The 19416-nt window shown below is 40.4% G+C and overlaps 1 protein-coding gene across 3 annotated transcripts in view; it reads right to left on the minus strand.

Annotated features, from left to right (window-relative positions):
• CALU (calumenin) overlaps positions 1-13302 on the minus strand; it is a 30451-nt gene extending 17149 nt beyond the window's left edge. For 2 of the 3 annotated variants that reach the window (XM_063099985.1, XM_063099986.1), the window contains exons 1-2: positions 13200-13302; positions 3143-3374 (exon numbers count right to left, since the gene is read on the minus strand). In XM_063099985.1, coding sequence (XP_062956055.1) covers positions 3143-3363 — 221 coding nt within the window. In that variant the 5' untranslated portion in view covers positions 3364-3374; positions 13200-13302. The remainder of the gene's footprint in view (positions 1-3142; positions 3375-13199) is intronic. The other variant, XM_063099987.1, reaches the window with a different exon arrangement.
• Positions 13303-19416: the final 6114 nt, after the last annotated feature.

Raw genomic sequence — 19416 nt, forward strand, 5'->3', positions numbered from 1 at the left:
ATTACCAAATCCTATAATTAACAAGCATTTTACTTTACACAGAGATGTGTAATCTTGTAGCTTTTGTTCTAAAATGCTAATAGAAAAGGTAAAGCAGTAAAAAGCCATCTCTCAAACAACCTTCTCTATCTACATGAACATAAGGACAAAATTTTGCAATTTTAACTTTGTAGAATTTTAACAATATTAATAGATTAAGTTATGCAAGTATTGAAAACTTCTGCATTATCTATAATGGGATCCAGTTTGTGCCAAATGGTATTGGCTACCAGTACTGCCACTGTATAGTTAAGAAAAAAAGACAAGGTATCAGAATCCTTCCCATCCCCAAAAGATATTTTTAAACTATTATAAATAGCCTGAAGAGAAGGATCACCCACATAAAAAAGGGCACATGACTGTTCAAGATGGGCTTTTCTTAATGAAGTTGGCTGAACAGCATTCTATTCAATGGAAATATCCCAAATGGTTTAACCAGTGGCTGGCAAAGTTTTTTTTTTTTTTTTAAAGAAACAGATAGTAAATATTTTTGACTTTGTGGGCCACGTAGAGTCTGCCAAATATATGTAAAAAATTTTTTTCTTTTACAACCTCTAAAAATGTAAAAGCCATTCTTATCTCACTGACCATCCATCCTGTAAGCAGTTGTGAAAGAACACTGGAAATGGGCATGTCCTATTTCAGGAATGAAGTTCTAATCCCTGATCTTTAAAAACCTGTATAAGTTTATGAAGCTAATGGGGTACTATTCCTATGACACTGGAGAAACCTATTGGATATAGCTATAATGCCACTAAGCAAGCATTTATTCTAGGACAGACACAATGCACTTGGTGGATCTCATGTTATTTCTCCTAAGAGGTAACACATGCCTTTAGATTTTAAGTGGAATCACACAAACGCTTTAGTTTTTTAAGAAATTGGGTTATGCTCTGGAAGGGTGCATAATATTCCTGAAATTCTCAGCATGCAAAATTTTGTATTCATATATGTGCACTTTTCTGAGGAAGAGTCCTTAGCTTTCATTAAACTCCTAAATGGTTGGGACCTGTGATCCCCCAAAAGGATAATGAACTGTTCTAGTTCATTTGTATAGCCAATACATCAAGGATGAGAACTTTTTAATATTAAGGACCACCAACTCAAAACAAACAAACCTTCATTTGAATAACACATAAATGAAAATTAAGTATATCTAGACTTTTTTTTTTGGTGGGGATGGGGAGAGAATAATAATACACATGTAAGAAAAAATATCCTACTTGTCAACACTCTTAATTAAAAAAGGGAACTGAAAATTGTATATTAAAATTGTTTTAAAATGCTTCCTGTGGTCTTTTAGATATTATTGCTAAAGATTTCAAAAACTAGTGAATTTGTGCAACTACAGGTGTAAACAATGACTTATCTCATAATAATGACTTGTCTTATAGAAAGATGGAAAAAAGGGGGAATCTGTTATTTCCAACCTCTGATACAGTCACCTACCAAAACAATGTTTAGAAATGCCACAGTAAATAACTTTTTTAAAAAAAAGTTCACCTGGGACTCTTGCTTCCAACAGTATGTCACTGTATAAACTTGGGATATTGTCACTATCTCCAAAATTTGGGAGAAGCAAACAGTACTTACTTTAATCATACATTCCATAAAAAACATGACTCTATCATCTTATTCTAATCAAACAGAATCTGCTCATATGTTGAACTTTTGATATTTACTGATGACAACTTTTTCTCTACTGAAAACTGCTAGCAGAGCTATTTTATCACCTGCAAAGAGCCAGAACATCCTCATTAAAGTACCATCTACCCTAAATGACATCAAACCTAAAGCTTCCTTTATTATTTAAGAGTAATTCTGCCAAGAGATATGTGCAGACCAAAATGTGGGTTGGACATGCACCATATTAATAGGTGTGATATGAAGACTGAGAACACTCTCATGCACCTCTATTTTCAGCCTGGAATGTTAACACAGTTATAAGATTAAAACTGAAAGTGAACATGGTCTCTCAAAGTTAGAAAAGCAACCTAACAGAAGACTGACTTTTTGATATATGTTTTCTATATCTATTTTCAAATGTTCTGGGATAGTTGCTCATTCTACATAGCAAAATCTTTTGATTATTTCTGTCAGTGTTGAGGAATAAAATATTGTACCCTTCAGTCAGCAGACAGCCCAATGAAAGAATAAATGTATTCTGAATTATCTCGCAAAGCAAAGCCTATAATAATGTGTTATCACAGCACTACCCATGAATGGGAAATATTTTTGGACATTTATATGTGGTACAAGTTTCTTGAATACAGTTCAGAAAGTTGCACCAATGGTGCTCACTGAGGAGAAAATTTTCACAAAATTGGCCTGTATTTCCATAAGAAACAAGGCTTTGGAAGAGCCAACAAAAGACATTCTCAGACCCCTAGTTAGAAATAATCACCTGGGATTCCACAGAAATCAACACTTAAGGTAAAAAGCTGCCTACTGAAAGCACCACGGAACCTGACTATGGCCCAGCTATTATTGAAACAGTAACTCATATTCTGACATTAAGACCATTACCTGTTAAAAAAAAAAAAAAAAAAAAAAAAAGACCATTACCTGTTAAAATCTTCTAAAAGGTAAGTTTGGTTTGTTTGGTTTTTGTTTTCTAATTAAACAATTACCTGAGAGTGAAAACAAGGAAGGTGAAGGACACCCTGGAAAATCATAAATTTTACAGAAAATAGTCCATGGGGTCCAATTTGCAGTTTATTAGCCACTCAATGACTTGGCTTGGGCACAATGAATAGGTCACAGACAGTTTTTTAAAATTAAAAGCAGCAGAGATAAGAAGCCCCCCATGTACTGTTCTTCTACGATCAAAATGATGTAGTTCAAAGCTGGGTCTTGTAGAAGTTGATACTTTTATGCAAAAATGGTTTTGCTTTGTAGAATGAGGTACAAGTTGTTATTCAATGGAGAAATGTATGAAAGCAGGTGCTTAATTAAATTTTAATTAAGCAACTCTGTGGTTAGCTTTCAGAAGATGTAGTTCAACACAGCTTTACTGGTGACTAAGCCAGAAAAGAAAAAAGAATTAGTTGATTTATAAAGAATGTCATTACCCTAACTAGCCCCCTGAGAACTGGCATCTTACCCAAGCCTTTCCTTGCTTTCTTCTGGTGTCAGCTGATCAAAAGTCTTTGCTTCTTCAGCACCCAAGAAGGCATCATGGTCATAATCAAAACTCTGATCATCATTGTGAACCTTGTCACTGAGCTGAGGCTCATGATGTACACGATCCTTCTTTTCTGTGGGCTTGCTCATGGCAAAAGCTGTGCACAGGGACAGGCACATAAGAAACTGTCGCAGGTCCATGATAATCAGATCTTAAAGAAAATGAAAGTCAGTTAATGCAGGAGGAGGTATGCTTAATAATTAAACAAATTAAAAGCTGACATCCTAGTTATTACTTTTACATACAAATCTATGCAAGCCTTTTTTTCCCCCCCTCAAAAGATGACTGGTAAGGGGATCCTAACCCTTGACTTGGTGTTGTCAGCATCACGCACTCCCAAGTGAGCTAACTGGCCATCCCTATATAGGGATCCAAACCCACAGCCTTGGTGACATCAGCACCACACTCTCCCAAGTGAGCCAAGGGCCGGCCCCAAATCTATGCAAGTCTTAAATGACTTGCATATATTATTACTTAATCCGTAAAATAAGTATGGTGAAATATCACTCTCCAAATATTATGGTGAGAAATTTTTTACCAGTTTCCTTCATCTGATTGTAGGCTGATAAGAAATTTATAGTTAAAATGTCCGCTTTGTAAGTAGTCTCCCTTCAAAAGACAGCAAAGTAGAACTTTAATCCTTTTGCCCAAGTTTATAAGAGTTAAAAGTGAAAGGACCACAATTTAAATCTTGACTCCAAATCCATCAGTGATCTAGTCTTTCAAAGCTGGCTGGTTATCAGAACCACCTAGGAAGCTTTTTAAAAAAAGTTTCCCCTATTGTTTAGAATCTCTGAAGTTGAATCCAGCCATCCATAACTTTAAGTGCTTCTCAGGTGATTCTATGTTCATCCGATTAGGAATCAATGAAATTCTCAGCATTTTCCTTGGTCTACAGTACCAGGTCTCTCATGTTCAGGCTCAACCTTGAATCATCTTCAAAGACCAAACCATTCAGATGGACTGGTCATAAAACAACTTCTTTATCTTTTTGTACAGTAGTGGTTCTCAAACTTGTCCAAGCATAAGGACCACCTGGAGTCCTGTTCAAAGTACAGATTTCCAGGGCCTACTCCAGAACTTCAGAATCTCTGCAGTCACAGGTGATTCTATGAACAAGCAGAAGGCTAGAACATCTTATTGATAAACATGAAAAAAAAATTTCAGAGAAACTGCAGGAGAGAAAACTGTCTAGCATACTGTATAGATACCCCACAGTACTGTCCAGAGAGGTTAAGGTCTTGGAGTAAAATAACCTGTAAAATTAAAAATCAAGAGAAAGGGTTTCCCCAGACTTTCATATTTTAATTAAACTTTTATCAGTAGAATATGGATTCTGAATGCTTTTTCCCCTTCAGTGAGAATAAATTTTTGCAATTTCACATCTCTTATCTCCTTTATGCCTAATCCCTCGTACCTGTGAATGTGACCTTATATGGAAATAGGGCATTGGCAGATGTAATCAAGTTAAAACAAGGTGATACTGGATTAGGGCGGGCTGGGCCCTAATTCAGTGATTGGTGTCCTTATAAAATGAGGGAAATTTGAACTGTTATGAATGAGATAGAGATTGAAGTGATGCATCTATAGCTCAGGCAGTGCCAAGGATTGCTGACAACCACCAGAAGCTAGAAGAGGCAAGGAAGAGAGCCTTCAGAGAGCACAGCCATGACAGAAAATAAATTTTTGTTCTTTAAACTACCTAGTTTGTAGCAATGTTACAGTAGACACTGCAAGACATGAAAGTAAAGGCATTACCTTATCCTAATCTGCAGATTAAACTAGTGTTGGGCTGGGTCACAGACCCTTCAAACCCATCCTGTGCAGACTGGGTCTCAGACCCATCATATGCAGGTCACGAGCTAGGTAACTGGAAAGATCCTGGGAGCTGCTGGCAAGGTTGACATGCTTTATTCGGATGTGAGCTCAGCCTCCTCACTGATCAGAGCTGTTGTCCTTTATATTAAAGGCAGATGACCAAGGAACACCTGGGTGCACACACGCAATTAACGTATTTACAACAGACAGGCTGAGCCATGCTCAGACGGATATGAGGTGAGGGAGCCTGACCATTCTGTCTCCATTTTCCTCACAACCAGCCATAGACTTCAACTTCCCCAGTATGTCACTAGTGGAACTAGCTAATCTAAGCACTCACATCTTATACTCAGATGCCAAGCATTTGATGTAAATATACACGTATGCCCTGGTGTTCCTTGGTTATTGTCTAATGTAACTGCGCATGTGCACCCAGATGTCCTGGGTTATGGACTTAAGTATAAAGGATAAGTGGCTCTGATCCACACTGTCCCCCACCCCGGGATGCCCCCAGGGGGCCATGGGGAGGCCACTACTGCTGCTAGAGACTTGCTGCCAGGGCCCCTGGGATCCTCTGAAGAGAGGCCGCCATCGCTGCTGCTGTGGACTGAACTTGCATCATCTGCCAATGGCTCCTAGGATCTTTCCCAATTACCTAGCATGGACCTGCATGTGACGGGTCTAGGGACCCAGCCTGGCATGTGAGGGGTTTGTGACCCAGTCTGTACAATGGCTTGAAGGGTCTGAACTCTAGCTCTGACAATATAATGGAAACTTAGCGTAACTAAAATAATGAAACACTTTGGCTTTACTTATGATTTGCCTTACTCAACAACTGGTGGGTGTAGTTGTGTAGCCTTACAGCTTCTAGCTCAGTGGTTTTCAATCCAGACTACACCTTAGAATCACCTAGGCAGTTTTTAGAAAATGTGACTACTAAACCCCATCCCTAACCAATTAAATAAGACACTATCTGGAGGTGAGGCCTGGGCATTAATATTTTTAAAAGGATTCCTAGATGCAGCCAGGTTGAGAACCATTATTCTAACCCAACTCTCAAAGGGCCATAGTAATACCTTAAAGTGTATTTAATATGAAGAAACTGCATATATCTGATCCTGCCACAAAGTTTTGGGAACTAGAATGAAGGGAATAAATTGGGTCAGGGGATAAGGAAATTAAATATGCCAAAACATAACACGTATTTCAATGTATCCATTTTCTTGTAACCCCCAAATAATAGCTAAATGAAGTTATATTGTATAATTAGCTTGGATTTGTAGACTCCTTTGGATTCAAACTAAAAATTTCTTAGTGCAGGTGAACATGTTATATAAAGATTCCTTAAAAGTAAAAGGAAAGCAAATAGAGAAATACATTTAATTAAGTAACATAGCCTAGAGAGCTGATTATAAAGAGGCACAACCTGGGGCCTTCATGAACAACTTTCAGGTTGTGAAATGGCGAGCAAGGGCATTGTATGCAATCACTGGGAAAGCAGCTCAGTGGGGGAAGGTGGGAGGTCCGGAAACGGCAGAGGAGGAAACCTCAACAGACAGTAGAAAGTCTTATAGAGTAAAAAGGACAGTGCCAATAAAACAAACAGAAATTTAGCTAAGGAGATGATGGGGGGTGAGGGGTGGTCACTTCCAAGTGCCCACTCTCCAAAAAGGTACTGTTACTGATGATGTGATGGTTGTTAAGACTGGTGAAAACCCATTAGAGGAAGCAATGTGAAAGCATGATCATGAGACCCAGAGAGAAAGGGGTAGAAGGTGGTACTTTTCTTAAGCTGTTCTCACCAAAGTTAGAACTTGGTTACACTTCTGAAAGTTCTTTAACATTGTTTCACTTGATCCCACTGAAATACCCAAATTTGTATATATATAGATACTTGTATAAAGATGTTCAATGATGATAGTTTACAATGATAAAAAAATTGGAAAACAGATTTGATCACCACATATTGTACACAGGTTCTGATATTCAACTCTATACCCCACAAATAAGTATAGTCAATTATGTTTCAATAAAAAAAATCATCATAAAAAACTGGAAAACAAACTAAACCAGAGAACTGGTAAAATATATTAAATCTATATTATGAAAAAGTGCAGAGGTTAAAGAGAAAGGTGGATCTATCTGTAGTAAATGGAGAACTCACCAAAATATGTTAAGTGAACAAAAAGCAAGCAGCAAAACAGTATCAAGATCTCATTTATGCAAAAAGCAAAGCAAAGTAAAACAATCTCCCCATGTCTTTATTTGTATAAAATATAACACATGCATGAGAACAGTGTGGAAGGATAAACACCCATGTGCAGACAGTTTTAACCTCTAGGTTCAATGGAGAAGAGAGGAGTGGAGTGGACTGGTGAGGTTGGTGTGGAACTGTACTTTAATACTGTACTCTGCTGTGCTAATTTTTGTAAATGAGCACACTCATGTATATTACCTTCTTGTGTATTACTTATTTTTTTTCTTTGTGTGTACTTTTCAATTTACGCGATATTCTAAAAACTTTTCAATATTATGTGACAAAGCAAACATTTTCAAGCCATTTCTCCAGACTGAAAAAGACTGAAAGAAAAATGCATATCTATTCTTAATAAAATGAATGCTATTTTAAAAGTAAAACATATTGCTCTAGGTAAATAACACTCTGGCTCACCCTTTAATAATTCAACTGATCAACCAAATCAGTTCAACAGTAAAGAGAAAATTAAAGAGATATAGTGGCTCTCAACTACAAATCAAAATAAGTATACCTTTTTACTTTAGGACAAAATAAAACTTCTATTTCAAACCACAAATAATTGTTTAGACAAATAAAACTTTAGAAACAAGGAACAGGATTATATGTTTGTTGGGAAAGTGTAGGAAAAATGGTCAGAGCCCCTCAGATGTTCAGAATCTTGCCAAGCATTTGATGTAAACAGGCATATGCGCTCAGGTGTTCCTTGGTTATCATCTAGTGTAATTGTGCATGTGCACCCAGGTGTCCTGGGTTATGGACTTTAAAGGATGAGTGGCTCCGATACACAGCGCCTCCCATCCTTAGGATGCCCCCCTCCAGGGGGGAGGGGGCGGCATGGGGAGGCCACTACTGCTGCTGGAACTGGCGGCTGCTGCTGCTGCTAGTGCCCCTAGGATCCTCTGCTGGACCTCTAAGCTACTGGACCTGTAAGCTGCTGCCACTAAGGAAGCTGAGGACTGAGCTCATGTTATCTGCCAACAGCTCCTAGAATCTTTCCCAATTACCTAGCATGGACCTGTATGTGAGGGGACTGGGGTCCCAGCCTGGCATGTGAGGGGTCTGGGGACCCAGTCTGTACAATGGGTTTGGAGGGTCTGAGCCCTAGCTCTGACAATATAAATGGAAACTTAGTATAACTAAAATAATGAAACATTTTGGCTTTAGTTATGATTTGCCTTACTTTACAATGTTGTTGAGGTTTTCTGATATATCCAAACAATATCTATTATGTTAGAGACTTACAAAATCTAGTAAAATCAAGAGTCATAGTGACAAAGGACTTTCCTTATGCCTATTAATAAGGAGACTTCACATTTAGGAAAATTTTATATATGATTACATCATCAGAATAAAATACAACATCTAAGAACACTTGCAAACCCCAAACATTACAATAGGAAAATACTTAGGCCCTACAACACTATCAGGGAAAGGATAGATACTGTTCAAAGTTTTGAGACATGCAGCATATAGATATAACACATTGACTCATCTGTGATTTAGAGGGAAAACTACATTTATGTTTGAAGCTTAACATCTTGATACAAGAAGTCAATAGAGAATAAAAGCCTAGTGATCTGGCTTTATTTATCCACTTCTCTTTCCTTTCCCCCTCTCTCAATTAGACTTCAAGTCCCACTTCTCTATAGGCTCCTTCATTCTGTCAATCGATACTTCTCACATCTCTACAACCCCAAATTAGTCCTTCCCAGACTATTTCTTCAAGTTTGCTCTTCCCTTTCCTTTTCACAGTTGTCTACATTGCTGCCTGTTTCCTCACCATCCACTGTCACCCTGAAATCTGGCTTTCTGTCTTACCACTGATGAAAATGCCTAAAAGGGTCATCAAGGACCACCTGATGGACAAAGCCAATGGTCCTGCCTAATTGTCTTCATCTCTCTGCAATGGGCAATGAAAAATCTGCACTTTAAATAACTTCCACTTAAAAAAAAAATTCTGTGTGTCCACATATATCAATTCCTGGTTATTAGAAACTAACAAAAGGCCTCTTGTTTTATGAATAGAGACACTACCCACCAAACCCAAAAAGCGACTCCACTAGATTTATCTAAATGCATATACATATAAAAATGTTCAAGTAGAAACAAAGGATAGTCTCAAGACAAAGTATATTTTATGTGGGAAGATGTGAAAAGAAACAGTACAAAATAACTTTTCACAGAAGGCATTTGAAGAAGTACATTAGTGCAGTTCATTTTTGAAACACCTTTCTCTTTTCAACCAAACAATAGAAAGCTAAATGACCCTTCTTATTTTCTTCGCCCCATTCAACATAACTGCACATCAATAACATCAGGAAAAAAATGATATACATAAGTGAAGGACTTAGCTGTATGAGCTTTTACCAAATAATCTAGAAGGTAAATCAATGGTTGTGAAAATGCACCTCATCTCTCATTTTTCAAATGACTTACAAGCTTATCTCTTTAAAATTCTGTCCCTCCCCTACCTATTAGAAGGGTAACATCTAATATTTTTTTCTTAAAAAAAAAAAGTTCTAGGACAGCATTAGCCAGTACAGTAGCCACTAGCCACATGTCACCACTAAGCACTGGAAATGTGGTTAGTGTGAAGTAAGATGTGGCATATAAGTGTTACACTATGTTTCAAAAGAATGGTACTTTGTATGTATTGGATTAAGTAAAATATATTATTAAAATTAATTTCACCTGTTTTAAATTTTCATCTGAAGATTTAAAATTACATATGTGGCTTATATTATATTTCTATTGAATAGCACCATGTTAGAGACACAAAGTAAAGAACTAGAAAAGTTATCAAGTAGCTACCATCCTTATACAGTATATCACCAATGGTTTTTCATGAATTTCCATGAATTGTTCCAGTAATTTATAAGATTAATGGTGCAAGCTTGATTTTAATAACAATGATGAGCCTTAAGAATCAGTTTATTTTATCCACTCAAAAATTTCCTTGAAAGCTCTAAATTCTTACCACTCCCCCCTCCCTTCCCAATCACTTTTGGTAAAAATCGATTAGTTACAGAACACTTAAAAGTACATTGTTTCAGGGAAATTTAAGATGTCTGGATTAAATTCAGCTTCTGAAGAATGTTAACACAGAATGATCCCACAGTTATTCTGGTTGACTAAAGACCCATTGCTCAATGTTAACAAGTGGGAGAAATGGGTGTGGTGATAAAATTCCAGTTCTCTGAGTTGTACATTCAGCAGAAAAGGCTTTTCTCCATAATGCAGTAAAAGCAAGATCTCATTGCCCAAGTGTCTACATCAATTGGGAATTGGGGGAAACAGCTGGATAGCAATTTAAATAAGGCCCAGGTTATGAAATCTAGGAATTAAAGTTATCTACCTGACATTCTTCACTTACAGACTTTAGCACAATTACCACCAATAGACTATCACATAAAAGTAATAATGTCAACTTTCATAATTTGATAAAAGTTATGACACCAACAAACCATTTATTTAACGTTTCTCCAGCGATGGAGCAAATTTAGTTTATTAACCCATTCTAATTAAATTATTTTTGTGACTGAGGAAATACACTTACAATATAACTGAGTATATAAATGTGCAAAATTTGGCTGAAGAAAAGCTCTGAGAATGACTGCAACTGTTACTTAGGCTTCATTAGTTCTATAACCAAAGTAACCCAGAACAAACTTTAAAATTTTTTTGGCTACAGAATCAAAAACTTTTTTTGTAAGAAAAAAGTTCTAGAAATTCTGTGAGAAAAGTTTCCTTTTGGTTGAAACTTTAATACATAATTAATTGCCATATGAATGCTATGCAAAGTGTAGGACAAGAGCTTTAGTGTCTAGTTGTAATTTTGCTGTGCATGTGTAACATGCATAAGTCCTTGAGAATTCAGTAGTTATTTTAGGTTAACCTTCCTTCAGTGCCAAATGTCTATAAATAATTTTAAGATCCTAGATGATCCTATGATCACTCCAGCTGGAAGTGATCTGTACCTATTCCTCTAAACTTTTATAAAACTTGTTTGTACCACTCCATAATAATGATCATAGGCTACTTTAAGTCGTCGTCTTAGCTCCCCTATAGAGTCTACATTTCTGGAAGAATTTCTACAGATCAGCCAATATAAATTATCTTCCCCTCTGTAGTCCAATACACTGTCTTGCACTTTTTAGGTACCAGTACATTTTACTGGATTAATTGGGTGGTACCTGGCAGCAATGTGGCAGCCCTGTTTGCCTGTGCTCGCCAAACCCTAATGCTTCTTACTGGATCTGGCTGTCAGCCAGCAAGAGGCAAAAGTGCTATTTCAGCTGTCTTAACTCTAATACATAAATTACAGCATCAGCAACATCCATATTCAAGAGTTCGTAGAGGATTTTGAGCCTTATGGCCTAGCAAGCATTTCCAATGGCTATCCCTGGCCACCTCTGTCCTTCTAACATCCCTAGTACATCCATGTAACAGAAAAACTGTGTTAATACCAATGTACTGATCTCCTATACTGGTGCAATGTATATAAGGTGCTACTGATAAGTATCTCTTGTCACATTACTGGATGAATGGAAACAATGATTATATTGAGAATGGCGATGAGTTGATTTCAAAGCTATATGGAGTACCATCCATTCCAGCAGACTCAATATATTATTTTTGAGCTCATGGTTCTCCTAGTTATGATTCTAAAAAGAATCCTATTGGAGACCACTGAATCACTGTAAAACATCAGATTAGGCCTAGGCAAACTCATCCTCTCTGCACATATATACAATTTACAGGCTCTCCCTGGTCCCTCGTTTGGATTATACTACATATATTCTTCAGTGATGGCTATCGTTTGGTACTTGATTAACTACTGAATGAGGTCAAATATGTATCTGTCTTGGATCAAGGTCCATTCTATGGCAAGGAATAATTTATCAGAGACTCCAAGGTTCTCTACTTCCAACCTCAATAAACTATTAGAACAGAAAACATACTAGAAGTGAACCTTATTCCCAATTCATTAACACTGACTTTATGGTCTATGCCAGGAAGTGAATGCAATTCAATTCTCAAAGACACTATTCTGGGACTTTATACACTTAGGAATTCAGATCAAAGGCCCAAAAGTTTTAGCAGGAGACCCAGGGAGCTTTTGCCTTGATGCTGTCGAAAATGCAAACCTCTCCACTTATACTCTTAATCATGGCAGCTGTAGGGAATTAAGTTTGCTTCTGAACACAGCATGCCAAAAATCAGAAGGATCTAGAGCTAGAGGCAACAAAACAAGATTAAAAAAAATTCCCTAATAAAAATTTAAAACCATTTTCCATCGCTGATTGAAGTATTTGGCCAAACATGGAAGCTCATTCGGCTTTTCTTTAAAATTACAGGTGTTTTTAAAGTATCACAGTGTCTTCATTCGCTTTTCCCCTTGTTTCTGCATCCTTTAAGTCAGCGAACACGACTTTCCTGGCAGATGTACCCTGCACTCGGGATGTGGCCCTGGGGCGGGGCTGGCACATACAGGCAGGCCGGTGAGGGAGCTCCAACTGCCCTCCGACCTTCAAGAGGCAAACAAAAGTGACCCTCTAGTCCGACGACTCGGTGAGTGGCGGGGCCCAGGGACTGAGAACAAGGACGCATCAAGCCAGGCACAAAACAGTACCCAACAGGACGCAAAGCCAGGAGCCAGAGTTCGACCGGACCCAGCCCCCTCCCTAGAGCGCGCGGTCAAGAGAGCTGCGGCCTCTACCCAGGTTGCGCTCCAAGGGCCCGCGGATCACGAGCAGGCTCAGGCCCGGGACCCCAGCGCTAGCAGAGACACGGGCCCCGTACGAGGGAGGCCCATGCCGCGCTGGGAGCGAAGCCCGGAGGCAGCAAGAAAGCGAATGAAGATGAGGCGGCAGAGAAGGGGCTGAGCACCACACTACCTACCTTTGCTCGAAGCTCCCACAGCCCAGGCTACCGTGACCGCCGTTCACCCACCGGCTAAGCTCACGCGCGCAGAACCACCCAACCGGAAGCGGCTCCGCGCCCCGCCCCCATCCGCCTAGCCGGACGCCTTCCGACCTATCACCGACACACCCGCCGCTGACGTATGGCTTCCCCGGGCAGCCATTGGTCCCACAATCGCGTAGCCGGGATTGGCTGGAAAGCGCCACGTCCCCGCGAGCGCGCCGAGTTGCGTGGACCGGATTCCCGCCCAACTCTGGTCCCGGGGCCTGTGGAGATGGCCAGTCCCAGCCCCCTACTCCGGGCGGCGTGTGGGCGCGGCTGTGTGGCCGCCACGTCCCCATTCACTGCGCGTGACTCTGCCTCCACAGGGCTTCCTGGATTATCCCGCTAGTTATCTTCTTGTCCGCGAGCCCCCGGGCAGCATTAATCCGACCGTATCAGTCACCGACTGTAGTGAACAATCCCGACTTCCTTCCCTTCAGCGCCGCCGCCCTGATATGGTGTCTACCGGAGGCTCTTCACTCTTGGCTACACTGTGTCTTTCAGCTTCATCTCCCGCTCCTCCACCCCGCTCACATGCCTTGCGCCTGGGCCACCAACATCTGGGCGTTCCCTAACAGCCCGTCCTTTCACCTTCTAAAGGTCTTTGTTCATCCTGCGACGTCCTCCGCCTGGAATAAGTGCGCTTTCCTGATTCTCCGTCTTGTGAAAGCCTGTAGAAGTCCCGGTTCAGATTTAGCTCGAGAAGCCTTTCCCGACTCCACCGAACATCATAATTCTTCCCTTATTTGCCTTTATAGCGCTTCTTTGTAGTTTCAGTACACTGCCGAATTTTGCTTTAAAACACTGCTTATCCATCTGTCCTCCTCTAGACTGAGCAACAGGGTAGGGATCTGCCTGTTCATTTTTGTATCTGCCCCTCTGAGCTTACTGCCCAAGTCAGAATAAGTACGTATTCAATAATTGATGGATCTTGGACGTGACCTGCGCCATTGTGCACACAATAAGCACAAAATAGCGCTGGCCTTGTCTTCCGCTCCAGCACCAAGCCCCTGCTCCCTTCCCTTTAGGAGAAGTCTCATGACTTAAACAGAAACCCTTTTGCTTCGCAGTTCTTCACCCTGGTGGCATAGTTTCCACATTAGCATAATGCCCCTCCTTGATGATATCAGCCCGCCCCTGGCCCTCTATATAAGCTCTACCACCCCCACACCTGGTGCTGTCTTCCTTTTTGAGGGCAGCCCTGGGCTGCCCCCAACTTTGAGCACAGCTGGCAGATTCTTTTCCTTTAATAAAGTTTGATCGGTACCCGGCCTCTCGGCTCACTTTCTTTCAATAATGTTAAGTGAACTGAATGGGTGGAACCCATTGCATGTCCCTAGTTTAAGAGGAATACAGGAAATTATTCAGTTTTTCATTTTCATGTGATGAATTTAAAACAAGTATTAAATGAAGGCTACTATATTTTCAATACAGTTGGAATATAAACCTACTGAGTTTTTAGCACATAAAGCCTCTGTAGTTTAAAACACAGTTGACACAAGTAGTAAGCTCATGAAAGAGTTAAATACAAAGCAAACTAGTTTACCTTTAAGTGACAAAATGAAAGGTTGATGGGCCGGCCCGTGGCTCACTCGGGAGAGTGTGGTGCTGATAACACCAAGGCCACGGGTTCGGATCCCATATAGGGATGGCCGGTTGCTCACTGGGTGAGCGTGGTGCTGACAACACCAAGTCAAGGGTTAAGATCCCCTTACCGGTCATCTTTTTAAAAAAAAAAAAAAAAAAAAAAAAAAAAATGAAAGGTTGATAACTAATGCTTCAGGCATTCAGACAAAGGAGGGTCAGTGACCATCCTTGTAGCCAGAGAGGGCTCAGCAAGAGGAGTAACAGGAACAAGGGCAAGTGGGGGACAGAGTGGGAGGTAAATTCCCAGGCCAGATCAGGGATGAGAGAGTCAAAGAGTCATGAAGGGAAAGCACAGCTGTTAAATTTCAATAGGTAAGGAAGGTTTTGATAATCTGAGGAACCTGAGCTGATGGCTGTGGAAATTGTGGGTCTTCCCTGGAAGTTTCTAAGCTTGTGCCTATGTGGGGGTTGGAATGAGATTGAAAGACAGAGGGTGAAAGGGAGGCACATCTTCTAGTAAGAATTAATTAAAGAACAAGTGCCTCAGGAGGTATTATTTCAAAAACTGTTTTGAAAATGCCTCCATGAAGTCAGGCACTTTGCTGGGTGCTGGTGAACCCATCATCAATAAGACATCATGCCTGCCTTTAAGGAACTATAGCCTAGTGGAAGAGTCCCCATCCTGGAAGTGTCCTAGTAAAGACTACACAGGTAGTGAGACTCTGCCAATGATGGGGTCCTCCCACCCTGAGATTCCCTGTGGATAAGGGCCTGGCCTAGCAAGGGAAATGGAAAAGAACCCTTATATATGAGAGACCTTTTAAAAGTGCAAATAAAAAGTCCTGGACTTAATGACCACTTGGTTGAAAGAAATGAAAAGGGAGCACTCAAAAATTAAGGTTTTTTTTAAAGGTTTATTATTATTATTATTATTATTATTATTATTATTATGGGAGACTGGGAGAATGAGATAGATGCATGGAAGATGAGGGAAAGAAGTTGAGTTTGAGACATGTTAAGTCTAAGTGATGGCAGAACATCTACAAATGAAAGAGCTGATAGGCTGGAAAAGATACTTAGGAGAGGGGTCCTTGGCCAGGAAGCAGCTGATAAAGCCCTGAGGACAGATGAGCTTTCTGAGGAGAGAATAGCTGATTAGGCCTCATGGGAGTCCCAGGGTTAGAAAGTAGGTAAAAGAGGAAAAGGATTTGAGGGGTGACACATATAAGAAATGTCACCATCAGTTGCACCCAAGGCCATCCATCCCTGGATTCTGTCTCTGAGAGAAGCTCTGAGGGACTACTCATGGTAGGCATGATGGTATCGAGCAAAGAAAGGCTATGTTCTTCTCCAAGCATCCCAGCCCTGCTCACATGATGCTACTGAACATCCACTCCACAAATGAAAGTACTGAGTGTTTCTGGTGTGCCAGACACTGGTCTAGTCTCTAGGGATACAGCAGTGAACAAAATGTGTCAAACTCGTGGTGTACATAGGGGTGGATGAGACAGCTCATAAACAAGATAAAAAAGCAAAATATGTAGAATGAGAGGTGCTGATAGGTGCTAAGGAGTAAGATAAGGTAGGGAAGGAAAGCAGGGAGTGTCGGGACTATCAGGAATGGTGTTGCTGTCTTAGAAAGCATGGCCAGGGAAGGCTAATGAGAACGTAATGTGAGTAAACACCTGAAAATAGTGAAGAGCATTCCAGGAAAAGGGAACAGCAAGGGAAAGTCCATGAGCAGGGAGCATGTTTGGAGTGTTTGAGGAGCAGCTGAAGCCAGTGTGGCTGGAGTATAGCAGTGAGGAGAGTCGGGGACATGAGGTCAGAGAAGCAGTGGCAGGGATGGAGGCAGGGGTAGAGGGACACTGTGTAAGGCCTTTAGGCCATTGCAAGGACTTTAGCTTTTACTAAAGCTAAAATAAGATGGTGTGGAAGAGACTGGCTATTTACCAAACTGTTCCCTCTTCATTCTGTGATCCCAGCTAGACTACATTTTCCAACCTCCCTTGCGGTGTTGCTTACAACTGAGCTCTGACCAAAGGAAGGAGGGCAAAAATAATGGACACAACTTCCAGTCATGGCCATAGACACCTTCCATGTGCAATTCTCCAAGATCTTTCTCTCTCTGTGACAACCCTAGAAGCCATGTATTGCAGATGGTAGAGACACAAGGAGCCCAGGTTTCTGTTAAAGAGCCATTCACCAGGAATACCCTTTTTGGACTTTTTGTGAATGAGATGTAAAACTTCTATCAGTTATTTTATGCCTTTGATATATTGGGATTTATCTCTTACAGAGCTAGCATTACCCTAACTAATACATATGGGAAGCCACTGGAAGCTTTTGAACAGAGAAGTGACATTATCTAAGATTTTAAAAGGATCACATTAGATTGAAAGGGGTAAGTTAGAAACAGGGAGTGTATTAGGAGGCTTTTGCAACAATCCAGGTGAGTGATAATAATGGCTTTGTTCAGGGTGGAAGTGGTGAGAAGTATCAGATTTTGAATATATTTTGAAAGCATGTATTTGTAAGAATTTCCTGATGGATTGGAACTGGGGTGGAGAGAAAGAGATGAATCAAGGATGACTCCAAGGCTTTGAGTAACTGGAAAAATGGAGCTGCCACTTACTAGGATGGAGAAGACTTTGGGGAGAGCAAGTTATGAGGGATAATATAAAGAGATTACTTTTGGACATGTTGAGGTGCCCACTAGACATTAAAATGGAGATGTTAAGTAAGCAGTTGGGTATGTTTCTCTGGAGTTCACAGTGGTCTGGACTAGAGATAGAAATTTGGGAGTAATTGGTATGTATGTGGTATGAAAGCCATGTGTTTTGATTAGAAGAGACCCAGGGAGTGAGTTCTGGAAATTTCTAATATTTGGAGATGGTAGAGAGGTGTTGAGGATGAACTGGCAAAGGAAGGGAGAAGAAAAGCCAATGAAAGAAGAGGAAATCCAGGAGAATGTCCTAGAAGACAAGTGAAGAAAGTTTTCCAAGGAGAAAGGAGTAACCATATATGTTGCATGCTGCTGACGGTGGTTGGCCACGGGCTTTAGCAGTGTGGGGATCTTTGACAGGTTTGGTGTGGTAGTGGATGCAAAAAGCTGACGGGAGGGGCTCAAGAGAGAAAGAGAGACAAGAAATTGGAAACCCTTTCAAGGAGTTTACTATAAAAGTAGGAGAAAAGTGGAACAGAGCAGGCAGAGGGGCCAAGAGAAGTTCTGTTTTATTTTGTTCTGTTTTCTAATGGAAGAAATGACAGTATGTTTAGGAGAAATACCAATGTATTTGTTGCTGATGGGAAGGATCTAGTAGTGAAGATCAAATCAATGACATAGGGAATGGAAGGGAGATTTGCTTGTGCAACCTCACTGGGTAGGTGAGATGAGATGGGACTTGGCACAAAGGGGGGAAAGCTGGAGTGTGGATAGTTCTTCCATAGTAACAAGGAGAGAAGCCAGAATCTATCGGTCTGGTTCTAGGTTACTGGTAGATATGGTGGTGAGAGCTTGGAGTTCTCTTTCAATTGCTACTATATTGTCAGTGAAATGGAAAGCAGGGCGTGGGGTGGGGAAGAACTATCACAATTCCTTGAACTTGTTAAGACAAGTGAACAGATATGATGTTGATGGGTGGGAGGGGGGAGAGAGGGAAGGGAGGAATGGGTAAAGGAACATGAAAGTCAACTACATTGTATATTTAAAATAATAATAATAATAATAATAATAATAATAATAAAGGTGTAAAATTCATTTTAAAAAAATGGAAAGCTGGATCCTCAGGAGGCACTGGGGGTTTGAAAGGTGTGAAATAACCATTCAGCAGAGTGAACAGACCAGGGGAATGTAGGAAGATTTCCAGGCAGCATGAAAGACACTCCTGAGCCTTGTGATGATGACTTTAAGGTGAGACTGGTGAGTATGTCATGTGGTTTTCTCCAGGCAATTTCAGCAGCATGGTGCAGGCATGGAGTTGATGGAGAGCTGGATTTAGCCAAGTGAACAGAAGAAAGTGAAAGAGACACAAAGTGTTGAGGGTACATGTAAGGGAGTGATAATAATAATAATAATAATGATTGATCACGGAATCTAGGCTAAAAGGGAGGGAAATGAGGAAATGAGGAGAGAGAGGGATAGTGAAAACCTGGTAGGAGCAATAGATTGTAGGACTATTGGACTCAGAAATGATAGGAGGTGGTATATTGCTAGAGAGTGGTAAAAATGAGGTATGTGCAGTTATTAGTGACAAAATCAAGGGTAAAATCAGGGAGTCAGTGGCTGAGGAGGGTGAAGGACAGTACCATTAGAGGTCAGGAGTTCAGGGAACATCAACCAGGGTCTGGGAAGGATCATCTTTGTGGACACTGAAATCACCAAGAGTAAGGATATGACTCAACCTTGGAGTGATAGTTATCCAAGAACTTATAGTTTAGCCCTTGACAACCATTTCAGTCTGAAAACCACCTCTGTGAAGTTTTAAAAAGACCCTCCCAGGATATCCTAAATCAAAGTGAACATCCAAAAAACCTTTCCAATTGGAGATTGAGCAGCTTTTTTGAA

Source organism: Cynocephalus volans, chromosome 6 (genome assembly GCF_027409185.1).
Source record: "Cynocephalus volans isolate mCynVol1 chromosome 6, mCynVol1.pri, whole genome shotgun sequence".
Taxonomy (NCBI): Eukaryota; Metazoa; Chordata; class Mammalia; order Dermoptera; family Cynocephalidae; genus Cynocephalus; species Cynocephalus volans.